Below are 12,867 nucleotides of genomic sequence, written 5' to 3'. Positions count from 1 at the left end.
CGAGCATACAGACCGAGCGTGTGAGGTGCCGCGACTTGCCGGGGATTGTAGAGATGACTTGGGCTCTCGGTCGTCGTCCAGCCGAGCCCCCATGGCGCGCTGACGCGGAGCGCGGCACCCGGACGCCACGTGGCCCCGGAGGCCGCAGTTATAGCACGTGACGAGGGTCGGAGTAGATCTCGGCTGCTCCGACTTTCGGCCTGATCGCAGAGGCGACCGAGCCCCTGGCCTCCAGTCCCCTGGTCGTCCCGCGGCGAACGCCTCCTCTCGTGGGCTGACGACTTGGGGTTCGGTGACCACCGAACCCGGAGCTGCGACGACGGCAGCGTTGCAACCAACTCCTTGTTTCCGTTGTAGGGCCTCGTGCGCTTGAATACTCGTGGCGACTCTCAAAGAAGAAATATCAATCTCGTCAGCTGTGTTGATGGGGACCCCCAGGTCCTGCGCCAACTTAAGCAGCTGCTCCAAAACCATCGCGTCTTGGCCCTCCTCGTCCATCCGAGGGAACGCAGCATCGGCAAGAGCCAGCAACGCCGTGCAATAGGCCAGCGCGGTCTCCGTGGCCGCTTTCCGTCTTGCGTAGAAATGATGGCGGCACGCCGAGGGAGGTCCGTAGACCCTGGCCAACAGACCCAGCGCATCCTTCAGCGTGGAGCGGTCCGACTTCCGTGCGGACCTGAAGGCCGCGAGCGCGTCGTCGTCCAGCATGGCAGGCAACGCCCGCAGCGCCGTAGCATCGGACCACGCGAACATCTCTTGATGCGCCAAAAACCTTCGCTGAAATTGGCCCCAGTCTCCGCCTTCCGCCTTGAAGGCTGACAACGTGGGCAGACGCTGCTGAAAAATGAAGTCATCCGCCTCGTGGTTCCTCTCCGCCTCTCCGTCGGTGTGTAAGATGGCGGCTCCAGCGGCAGACATAAAATGGCGGACCCCATCGCGCGCCGATGACGTCGATGCGCGCGCTTGGGACCCCACCACCACGTGGCGCTCGCCGTTCCCGCCAAAAGTAGGCCCAGGCGCAATGGCGGGAATCCCCCATTCGTTTTGGCGGGAATCTGCGGGGCGACCTTGTAAAATGTCCCCCACCGTCCCCGCTCCTCCCGACGAGCTGATCTCCACCAAGATGGACGCGGCGGCGAGCAGCAGCTCCGCCAGTCGGGAGTGCGCCTCACGAAGCACGGCCTCGGTCCCCGGTCGCTCGCCCGGCGCCGTCGACGGATCCTGTAGCGTGGGCAAGTCGTCCTCCTCACCCCCCGCCACCAGCGGCCCCGAGTCGTCCAGGTTTTCCTCGCGGTCAATCCCGTGGGTCCTACGGGTCTTCCTTGTCTCCATACTTGGAAGCCCGTTTCACTTCTGACGCCAGATGAAGTATTGGAAATGACGGCAGGAAACTCCTTTGACGGGAACACACTTCTTTTATTAAATCTTGACTTGTAACGATACAACGCGTGGCCTCTCTTCTTCACAGTACGGTCACCATACAACAGTACAACTCGTGACCTCTTCTCTCCCGTAGATTCTGTGCTGCTGACTCTCTGTGCCTCGTGTAGACTCCGCGCCTCTGCTACACTCTTCTCTCGTCTCGTGTAGACTTTACGCCTCCGCTACACTCTTCACTCGTCTCGTGTAGACTTTACACATCTGGCTACACACTCTTCAGTACCCGTCTCGTGTAGACCTTACATCTCCGGCTACACACTCTTCAGTACCTATCTCGTGTAGACCTTATCCTCTCTCTGGCTACACCGTATGCATTACTCGGCTCGTGTAGACCTTACACTCTCTCTGGCTACACCGTATGCATTACTCGGCTCGTGTAGACCTTACACTCTCTCTGGCTACACACTGTACATTACTCGGCTCGTGTAGACCTTCCTCTCTCTCTGGCTACACCTTGTATATTACTCTCCATTACTCTCCATTACTCTCCTCTACTCTCCTCTCCGGGCTCTATCTCTGCACCTTCGTCTTCATTCCTAGATGGTTCCACTTCTCCCCCCTACTCCTCTGTGCATCACCTTATATATCCCTTCCTCCCGGGAGACGAAGCGGATGCGGACCTCAACGTCGGCACCGCTCCTCAGTTACCCAATCACCACGCGCTATCTCTACGATCCGTTTCCGCCCAGCGCGTGTTTCCACTCCTCGACCAATCACACCGCGCTGCCACCCGATCACTCCCTCTCAGCGCGTCACCGGCACACAGCCAATCAGCAGCACTACCCCCACCCGCGCGCTGACGCCTGCTCCTCCCCGTCAGCGCGCGTCACCACACACACACACGTACATACGCGCTGGCACACGACGTATACCCCCAGCGCGTATCACCACTACACGGGCAATATTAAATTTTTTTGTGTTTCTCCCTTGTGATGGGACTTTATAGGATGAACGCTGAAATTCATAAAAGCACGGGATGACCAATAATATCTGAATTGGTCTGCAATAAGGTAGGAATTGATAAGGGGTTGACAGGTATGGAAACAATACAAACGAAGATGGTAAAAACAAGGAATCTAAGAATGTGTCCCTGAATTGAATGTCATCCCTAACTCACGACAAAGTTTAGATGCCGGATAGGAATGCACACATGGCGTGAATACAATAAAATACAATTTGCATTTATATAGCTTCTGAATGTGACCGCACCTAAAGACGCTGTACAGAAATAGTGCGCATGTTTATTTTATAGAGAGGGACAAACAGTCAAAGGCAGAGAGAAAAAAAGGGAAGGTCCTGAGCCTGAATAGGTGAAGGCTGGGGGGAGGGATTTTCAAACATACGGGGCAACAGAGGAGAATGAATGACCTCCCGCTGAGTGAAGGTGGACTGGCGGGTTCGACTGAGAGCCTCGGTTGCTGGGGCAGAGAGTGCGTGGAGGGAAGTGTGTGTGTGAATGTGTGCGTACGTGTGATAGCATAACGGGGAGCGGTGTGGTTGCGCTTAGCGGGCTCTCCTACGAACCTGGCAACCCGAGTTCGATTCCCGTTCACGGCCAATACCAGTGACGATAATCTGAACCAGTCCTGGGCCTTCCCTAGGTCTGCTCAGCCTCAAATGTTGCGGTGTGTAAACATCACCGCTTGGGAGATAAAGGCGGCCGGGCGTGGTGTTGGCCACCTACCCCCTCATGTGCCGTGCCGGCCTTTATAGGTGTTCGCTAACAGCACTTTCCCCGACAGTCTGTTAACGCTATACAGGGGATCTTTGTATTTGTGGTGGCATTGTGGTTACTGAACTGTTCTATGGATCCAACAACCCATGTTCGATTCCCGCTCAAGGCCAATGTCAGTGGCAATTATTTGAACCAATTCTGGACCTCCCCTAGGTCTACTGAATCTTAAATGTATGCTGTGTAAACATTAGCACTGGCGGCTAGGCGTGGTGCTCGCCACACCACCCCCTCGCGTGCCGTCTTGGCCTTCATAGGTCCGCACTAACAGCACTTGCCCCAAAAACCTGTATGTTCTATATAGGGGGATCTTGGTCTTTGCGTGTATGTGTAGTGGTGATACGCGCTGGTAGTAAGGATCGTAGGGTAGCGCGTGGTAATTGGCTGTGTGTTGGTGACGCGCGCTGACGGTGAGGGATCGTAGGTCAGCGCGGGGTCATGGGTTATGTGATGGTGATTGGCTGTGTGTTGGTGACGCGCCTGACAGTGATGGATCGTGTGGCAGCGCGTGGGGATTGCTAATGTGCGCTGGCACAAGAAGGGATCGTGTGGCAGCGCGTGATGATTGGTCGGTTAGGGTGGGTGCTCGCATCGCAGTCCGCATAGGCTCCGTCTCCTTGGAGCGGAGGGCTATATAAGGCGGTGCGCGCGGGCGCTCGAGGAAAAGTTGGTGACCAGTGAAGACGGAAGACGGAGGAAGAAGAGATAGGGCCCTGAGACACCTAGTCCTGCTGTCCTTGTAAGGACCGGGGCCCTGTGTGGCTCAGAGGCGGGATCTTGGGACCCGGGGGCCAGACGTCCGTGTGAGGACCGGGCCACGGGACCCAGTGGTCGTGATCCGTACCCAAGTTGGGGTGGGTCTAGAGGTTCCCCCGGATGCTACGGGGCTGGAATGCCCGTGGGTGTGTAGCCGGGTGGAACGTGTAGCATGAGCAGTAGTTACCACCCGTGTCAGGTGGAACGTGTAGCGTGAGCTGTAGTGACAACACGTGTTATTATGATAACCCAAGTGTGAATAAAGTGTGCTACCCGTCAAGTGGTTTCCCGCCGTAGTTTACTATACTTCATATGTAGGTGGGGAGCGGTGGTGTAGCGGTTAGCGTGCTGCGCTATGAACCCGGCAACCCGGGTTCAATTGCTGCTCACGGCCAACAGCAGTGACGATTATCTGAACTGGTTCAGGGCCTCCCCTAGGTCGACTCAGCCTCAAATGAGTACCTGGTACGGTGTTGTAAACATCGCCACTGGGGAGACAAAGGCGGTCGGGCATGGTGCTGGCCACCCACCCCCTCGTGTACCGGTCTGGCCTTCATAGGTGCTCGCTAACAGCACTTGCCCCTACAGTCTGTTAAGGCTATACGGGGGATCTTTGTGCACTTCCCACTGTGGCAACTTGCCACATTGGGGAGCACAGGTGGTGTATCACATCAGCGAGTCATCTCAGGCAGTTAACCCATTAGACTTGGGTCTGCCCCCGGTGAGCCTTCCACACTTCACGTGGCCTCAAAGTGCACCCAGCCTGGCACCAGCGTTGCGGTGACGTCACCGCCGCTTAGTGGCGAATGGCGGCTGTTGTTGTTGTTGCTGTGGTGAGCACTCACGAGCCGTCCTCATTGCTGCGGTAAAACACGAGGAAGGGGTCCGACTTGCCGAAGAAATCCTTCTTGTCCAGCTTGTTTCCACAGAACTGCATGGTGGCAATGTCCTGGGTGGGCAGTGGGTGGGTAAGGGGGCAGGTGAGCTCACCCAGCCGTAGGTCAACAACCACAACCGCCGCCTCCGCCGAGAACCCGAACACGATCTACGACTGGGTGCATCGGTGTTCCCACGTGGTTTAGGGTCGGTGCCAGGTGTCGTCCGGCACGACGCCCCGACGTGTCGCTAAACTTTGCCTGAAGCTCGCTCAGTTCCTGAAGTGACGAGGACGATGATGCTGCTGCTGCAGGCACGTGGAGCGAAACGTCGAACGTCATGCCGGACAACCAGCGGCACAAACCGAATTCACATCGGAGAGCCCTGAGTATAATTCCCTCGTTTTTGGTTATTTCGGTAAAGTCACGTAGGTAGAAATAGAATAAAATAAAAACACGACGTTTCAATCGCAACACAAGCGACCTTCATCAGGTGGCACCGATGCAGCAGGACAACCGCTGACACGGGAGAAAGAGCTGCTGACAATAAGAGTTTATAATTCCCTCACTACAAAAGTTATATCTATAATGCACTGTGCGAGCAACATTTATAATTTAACCTTTTATAAAAAAAAATGATCCGTCTCTTTAGTAATAGGTGTTTTATTATTGAAGGGGCTCGTGCACACTCAATAACTACTGTGAGTGTAACTCTTCATATGCCAATGAAAAAAAATGTTAATCGGTAAAATATTTGAAAATGCGATTTGCATCGGGCCCCACAGTGTTAAGTGCAGTCTCCAACTCTTTATAATCCACCCCGTTTCTTCAGGCCACTGGCCGAAACGTCGCCTATTGTGCACTTTTCCTTTCAAGGACACACACAAGAGTGTTACTGAGGAACGTGTCTAATTTATTTAACATTTCTATTATACACAGTTCCCTTCTGTAGCTCTCGACCAGCGCATGGGCATTGCGGTTTTGCTATTCAATGCCGGCGCACAATGACAGCAGCAGCAGCAGCAAGGTGTTCAGGAGCCAGATGCTAATGTCGAGGCACTGCTGCTGGTCACGACGAGAGGGCTTCAGCAGAGAGAGAGATAAAGATTGCTATTCGCGGGCTGCTTACACGCGCTCCGCATTGTCTAATGCCATCGCACAGGGATGGATATCAAGGCCATTCAACGACTCAACGCCGAGTGTAGCAGTGGTAATAATGTGATATTTACTCAGGAAAGCCTCACCGAGTGTTTAGACCCAGGGAGGGAGGGGGCCCCAAGCTATTCCATTTGATCAGTCTTGGCGTCACGAAAATGAAAACATCGGTCATCTGTGTTTTTTTTGGCGTAAACTATGATCATTGAGTGGACGATAACCATCGAGTGACAACAACTGCTGCCCACCATCATTTACATTATCATCACCATCTCCACTGCCACCATCATCATCATCACCACCACGACGAGACTAAACTAACCGAATCTGAGTGAAGAGGCAGACCAGGATAATGTAGTGGCGTTACTAGACACGGCAGGGCACGGAGGAAGACTGGACATGATAATTGGTAATTTACGAGATGTATTTAACAATATTCACTGACTTCATTGATTGGCTGGCTGACCTGAACATGCTGGTGGGGGAGGGGCTGGGGGGAATTCACATCTCTTAGACCGATATTTAATAACTGAGAGTGTTTGACGACGATACAATTCGACTGCTTTAGTCGACGACACAAAGACAAATCCAACACATGGCATCCACAGACTTGACTGTAACCCACAGGACAACTAACATCATCATTGCCGTCGTCATTTGCATGGTTTCTGTGACACTTTGCAGCGTGAATTTTTTTTGTGCTGGGACATCCTCACGAGTGGCAGGCAAGCCCGACCGGTGGCTGTCAGAGTCACAAATCCGGGTTTGCACATTTGAACCAAGCAGTTGAAGCCCAAACCTAACCCAGGGCGTCATGGGGAGATGAGTAACAATCACCGCTACCCACGTTAGAGGGGAACATGCGTGTCCCTTTCATAGAGGTATTCTTTGGTTAGATTGTGTGAATATGAATGCGTCGTTAAACCCGCCACAATCCTCCACAGCCAATTAGCAAGGTTTGTCACGTAAACAAAACATGCCAATTAGTTACCACTTCAGCACCACCGGCGTGTTGGAGAGTAAATACACGCCATTTACAATTCGAGTCCATTTCCCTGTGTGTGTGGGGAGCGGTGGCGTAGCGGTTAACGCGCTGCGCTATGAACCCAGCGACCCGGGCTCGGTTCCCGCTCACGGTCGACACCAGTGACGATTATCTGAACCGGTCCTGGGCCTCCCCTAGGTCGACTGAGCCTCAAATAAGTACCTGGTGCGGTGTGCAGTAAACATCGCTACTAGGAAGACAAAGGCAGTCGGGCGTGGTGTTGCTCACCCAACCACCCCCTCGTGTGCCGTATCGGCCTTCATAGGTGCTCGCTAACAGCACTTGCCCCGACAGTCCGCTAGTGTATGAGCGTGCGTCCGTGTCTCCGCGTCAGATGTATGTGTCTCTCGGTCTGCGTGCGAAACCGTCGCTGTGTGTGCCCTCCGTGTCTGTCTGCCCAACGAGGGAGTTGAGAGGGGCCGGGGTGGGGGGGCTGACGGCTGTCCGCTGCCGTTTTGCGCAACTCATCGAGAGGGAAGGGGGGCGGAGTAGTGGGGGAGGGGGGGGGGGCTGAATCGGCCACTGATCAACGCGCTGGGACTCTGCCGTGGCGATTTATTCACCACTGGTAGCGAAGCACCGATCTGCTGGTCAACAAAAATTATCTTTCATCCATGCTCTTACGTTGTTTACCCCGAGTTATATCCAAATCCGCAGTGTAATGAGCCGTGTTATATGGGTTCGATCCTGACCGGTGTCTGTTATCTGCGTGGTCGCGTGGATTTTTCTCTGGGTCCCTCGGTTTTTCCCTCCACATTTAGAAACACGCCTTTAGAGTATTTGGCCGCTAAACATTTCGACGTGATAAGCCACTTCGTTGAGCTATCATTTGTGGCTAGGTCACTTATGAAAAAGAGCTGCATAGCTCAGTGGGCCTTACCTGGTAAAATTAAAATATAAATTTTCCGAGTTAACTTCCCCCCCCCCCATTTCCCCCCCCCCCCGCATCCCCAGCTCTCTCGGCCTCCCACTTCCAGCCCCGCCCATTCCCCCCCCCAGCCTCACGTCCCTCTCCTAGCGTCCACGCAGCGCTCCCCCTACCCCACACCCCCCTCTCTCTCCCTCCTTGCCCCTCCCCCCTTTCTCACCTATATAACCTCTTACCACGGCAACTCTCTCTCCTACTTCAACAAAACATGTTCTCGCTATGGTTTCCCCACCTGATGATGACGTCGTGATTTATTATATTTTATATCTACGTGACTTTACCGAAAGAACCAAAGAGTATAAACATTTAAATAGTTTATAGTTTTTGACTGTAGTGCGTTTCGCGCTGGTTTGTGACTGCAAGTTTGAGGCAACCTCTTGAGGTCAGTTTGGCAACTTTTCTCTCGAATAAGTCGCTGATGGTCACATAACTTTAAGTAAAACATATTCATCTACATAGGACCACCTTTGCGAGCATGACCCCATGTTGCGGCCAAAAAGAACAGAGTCAATGCCTAAATGCTGGTGTCAACCTAAGTTTCGAAGCGTTAAAAATAAAGTTGAATTTGAGTCTCCGTTTCAGCACATACTCCGCCACCGATGCCGTTAGCCACGGCCAGCAATGGAACTCAGGCAGCGGGGCCGGCTCCTAACGTGGCGCGCTTAGCCACCGCACCGCCGGTGATTCTGTGCGCGGACACAAAAACGAACGCCGGCGCTGATTACACGAATGTGGCTGTGCGATGTAGTGCACTCCGCAGCCACACACTTGCAAGTTGCCTGGGAGCATCGAATCAGGCCGCACGCTATTGATTTGAAATGAGCTCTTCCCTCGGCAGGAAACGAATGCATTTGTGGCGAAGTTTAATTTGAGTCTCCAAGAGAAGAATTAAATAACCCAGAATTGAATTGGCCCTGGCTTGCGGCCTGATCTCGGAGGGCCAGTGGTGTGTGAGCATTTGCGCGCGTGGGTGGACACAGACATATAGACAGAGATATACCGTGTAGCCTCAACAGGTTATGGGGGCAAGTGCTGTTGGAGAAAGGCGCCTATGAAAGCCGGCACGGCTCACGAGCAGGTGTGGAATGCCCAGTAACACACACCCAACCGCATTTGTCTCCCCAGTGCTAACGTCTATACAGCGCAACAAATGCTATTGTTTGGCTGAGTCGACCTAGGGGAGGTACAGGACCGGTTTAAATAATCGCCACTGACGATGTTAGCCGTGGTCAGGAATGGGCACTCAGGGTTGCCTGGGGTCAGTAACGCCGTGCGCTAGCTGCTACGCTGTCGGTGGGAGTGCACACAATCACGCGCACACGCGCGCGTGATTGTGTGCGCACCGGTGCAACCAATTTGTCTTTGCTTAAACAAATGAACGTCAGAGCGAAGCTGCTGAGAACCCCGAGCAGCCTTGCAGGTGGCTAGAGAACGCCCCCCCACCCTCCCCAAAAAAATTTTACGAGATAGGAATGCTCCCAGTACAATACTGGCATGCGGGCATCCAGCTGGTAATGAGTTTGACTCTGTACAGAGGGAAACGGAGGTGAAGGATTGGGAGCAGAGGTTTTGTTGTTACAAGTGCAGGCCCTGCAATTGCACGCTCTCACCGATGCCGGCAGAAGGACCTCCACCAGAGAGAGATTTTTTCTAGAAAGCCCATCTAGAAATTAAGAGGGTCAAACTTGATTTGAAGCTTTCGTGACTCCAGGAATTACTACATATAGCTCTGTCTGTCTATGTTGTGTGTCTCTCTCTGTGTGTCTGTGTTGTCTCTCTCTCTGCTTGTGTGTCTGTCTGTGTATCTCCGTGTCTGTGTTTTGTCTCTCTCTCAAATGTAGTTCTACCTGATGACGGTTGCTTGTGTTGCAATTGAAACGTCGTACACTATTATTTTATTTATTTTCTTTCTACGTGACTTTACCGAAAGAACCAAATAGTAAAGTAAGAGGGTATTTTGGCCTATACGCTGACCAGACGTCTTATTAGATTTGAGTACACATTCTGGGTATCCCACCGCTTTAAATACATCTATTTGAGCCGAAATTTTTTTCACTCTCCACATTTATAATCAACACGCGTTCAGAGTATTTGTCTGCCATAAATTTCGACGCAATAAGCCGCTTCGTTGAGCTATCATTTGTGGCCAGGTCGCGTCTGAAAAAGAGCTACATAGCTTAGTGGGCCTTACCCGGTAAAATAAATGTAGTTGAATATTTATAATAGTTAAATTTTAACTTTACACACTGCTGGGTGAACAGAAGCAGTGGGAGAATTTAAGAAACGTGTTCATTGTTTTCAACTACCGTGCCTAGAGATTGGACCGGAGATCCCCCGGTGCCAGTGTGCTCATGAACCCCCAAGAGAGTACACATCGGGGAAGCTACACATCGCAACGGAGAAACCCCACGTGGTCGCACCCGTGCGACGATTCAAGCGTTTAACCACAAAGCCAAACTGTCTCAAATGGCACGATCCAAAACATTCGAAGATAGCACTCACACTATAAGAGACAGCTCGAGACCCGGAGAGGCTTTCCCCGGGTAAATAAAGAACATTATTTTTAGATGTACCCTGCCCTGCTGTTGACGATGCCCGTATTACATTTCGACGTGTTGAATCCCACACGCAGGCATCAGTGTTGCATCTCCAGCGATTCAGAAAAAACACTGCTGTGTTTCCCACATGGCCGTAAACACTGCGGTTGGCCAGATGGGAGGGGAGGGAATGAGAGGCCTCACCCGACAGTTTCCCAGTTCCTCAGCCGTCAGAATTATGCTCCCACATTTCTTTCCAGGTATTCCCCTGCTCACACACGAAGACAAAGACAAAGACCCCCCGTATAGCCTTAACAGACTTTTGGGGCAAGTGCTGTTAGCGAGCACCTATGAGGGTCGGCACGGCACACAAGGGGGTGGGTGGCCAGCACCACGCCCGGCCGCCTTTGTCTCCCCAGTGGAAATGTTTACACATCGCGCCAGGCACTTATTTGAGACTGAGTAGACCTAGGGGAGGCCCAGGACCAGTTCAGATACTCGTCACTGGTGTTGGCCGTGAGCGGGAATCGAACGCGGGTTGCCAGGTTCGTAATGCAGTGCGCTAACCGTTACACTACTGTTCCACAGGCACACATACCCACAGCCGAACACACACGCGTGAAAATATATTCTCTCACTCGCACACTCCCACACTTTATTTTTGGCAGTGAAGTCCATTATTGTAATGTGCATCATCCCAAGTGCAAAATGTTAGGAGCGTGGGGTTGGGTCCCACTCAGCATCGCCGTGCCTTCTCTGCAAAAATTGCGGCAAAAATTGACAGCATCGATATCTATCAGTCCTGTCAGAGCCAGTGATTTTCTTCAAGCATTTTCCAATATGCTTGGTACGATTCTATGCTCGAGTATGGCAATGTGTTCAGCAGCTAGATGCCAATGTCGAGGTCTGCTAGCTACGAGAGGGCTTGAGGAGAGAGCGTTCGTTCAGGTTTGATATTCCTCCTCCATATGATGGCGCGCAGATTGCAGTGGTTTACTACTTTTGTCGCTCGCAGTTTGGGTTGCGTGGCCACGATCACACCGCTGTGGCTTGCGTTTTAAATTTGCAATTCATGAAGCGGATGCGGACATCGGCCTGCCGTTGATGTTCTTACGCGGTTGATGGTTACGCCACTGGTGACTTCGAGGAGGAATGTCAAAGCCAGGAGGCGTGCGATTTTTTGCGTCTCGAGTGACGTGTTCATTCTGGGCATCCGCGTCGCTCCACTCTGCTCGCCAGCATTCTTCCGGAGCTCGGGGCGAGATTCCAGGATGGTGACAGCAGCAGCAGCAGCGCGATATCCCAGACGGGGGAATCGGGACTCGCGTCCCGACTGGTGGAGAGGTGACATCGTCGAGGTCTTTGTTGACGAGCAGGTGGTTGTCGCTTGCAAGAGCGCGTCTCAACTCCCTTGCTGTGTGCGCGTGTCTGCGGATGTTTGGTTGGCAGAATGTTCGGTGCCCACGCCCGCTCTTCCCCTCTGAGCTCGCCCATCCATTTGGCCCAATCGCAGAGGGGACCGGTAGCACCGCCTCCTGCCCGGAACTCACCCGAGGGGCTTCTCAAGGCGGCTCCCAACTGAGCCCACCACCTCGCCCAGAGAGCAGAACGCCTGTCCAAGGAAGTCCTGCACACGCACGCGCGCATGCAAAGACAAACAACACAAACGCGCGCACACACACACGCACGAGCACGCAAACACGCGCACATACACCCACGTGCACATACACAAAGACAAACATCACGTAGAGACGTGCACACACGTACACACGCGCACGTGCACACACGCGCATAGACACACACAAACGCACACACACACAAGTGCACACACACACACAGACACAGGCACATACACGTGTGTGCACCCATATGCACATACACGCAGATGCACAACACGCACGCACATACACGCGTGCACTCACGTACATTGACACGCAGGCACACACAACACATATACAACAACAAAAGACACACACACACACACATACGCACGCATGAGCACAACAAACAACAGCAACAAAAGCAGCCAACAGTCGCCACAAAGTGGCGGTATATGTCACTACAGCGCTTGTGACAGGCTAGGTGCACTTTGAGGCCACGTGAAGTGTATGCGGGTAGGAGGTCACGGGACAGACCCAGGTGTTATAGGTGAACTGACTGAGATGGCTGCCGCATTCAAGATTGGTGCCAACAAGCGCACGTGCAAGAGATCCCTCGTATAGCCGCTTGCACACACGCACACACACATTGACGCACACACGCACGTGCACACACAGACACACATGCTGGCACTACACACATACAATCCCAGCGGCCTTTTGCTCTCTACTTCACAGACTGCTTATGTAACGTCGCTGTTACAGTCATAACCGTGTTTACTGTGTACAATTAAAAAAATT

General features: G+C 53.0%; 1 protein-coding gene across 2 annotated transcripts in view; it reads right to left on the bottom strand.

Annotated features, from left to right (window-relative positions):
• LOC144944379 (copine-8-like) overlaps window positions 1–12,867 on the bottom strand; it is an 86,983-nt gene that overhangs the window by 41,960 nt on the left and 32,156 nt on the right. For both annotated transcript variants that reach the window (XM_078872492.1, XM_078872493.1), the window contains exons 6-8: window positions 12,019–12,095; window positions 10,673–10,736; window positions 4,774–4,877 (exon numbers count right to left, since the gene is read on the bottom strand). In XM_078872492.1, the coding sequence (XP_078728618.1) occupies window positions 4,774–4,877; window positions 10,673–10,736; window positions 12,019–12,095 (245 nt within the window). The remainder of the gene's footprint in view (window positions 1–4,773; window positions 4,878–10,672; window positions 10,737–12,018; window positions 12,096–12,867) is intronic.

Source organism: Lampetra fluviatilis, chromosome 34 (assembly GCF_964198595.1).
Source record: "Lampetra fluviatilis chromosome 34, kcLamFluv1.1, whole genome shotgun sequence".
Taxonomy (NCBI): Eukaryota; Metazoa; Chordata; class Hyperoartia; order Petromyzontiformes; family Petromyzontidae; genus Lampetra; species Lampetra fluviatilis.
The sequence above is the reverse complement of the archived record's forward strand: the minus strand, read 5'-3'. Positions and strand labels throughout refer to the sequence as shown.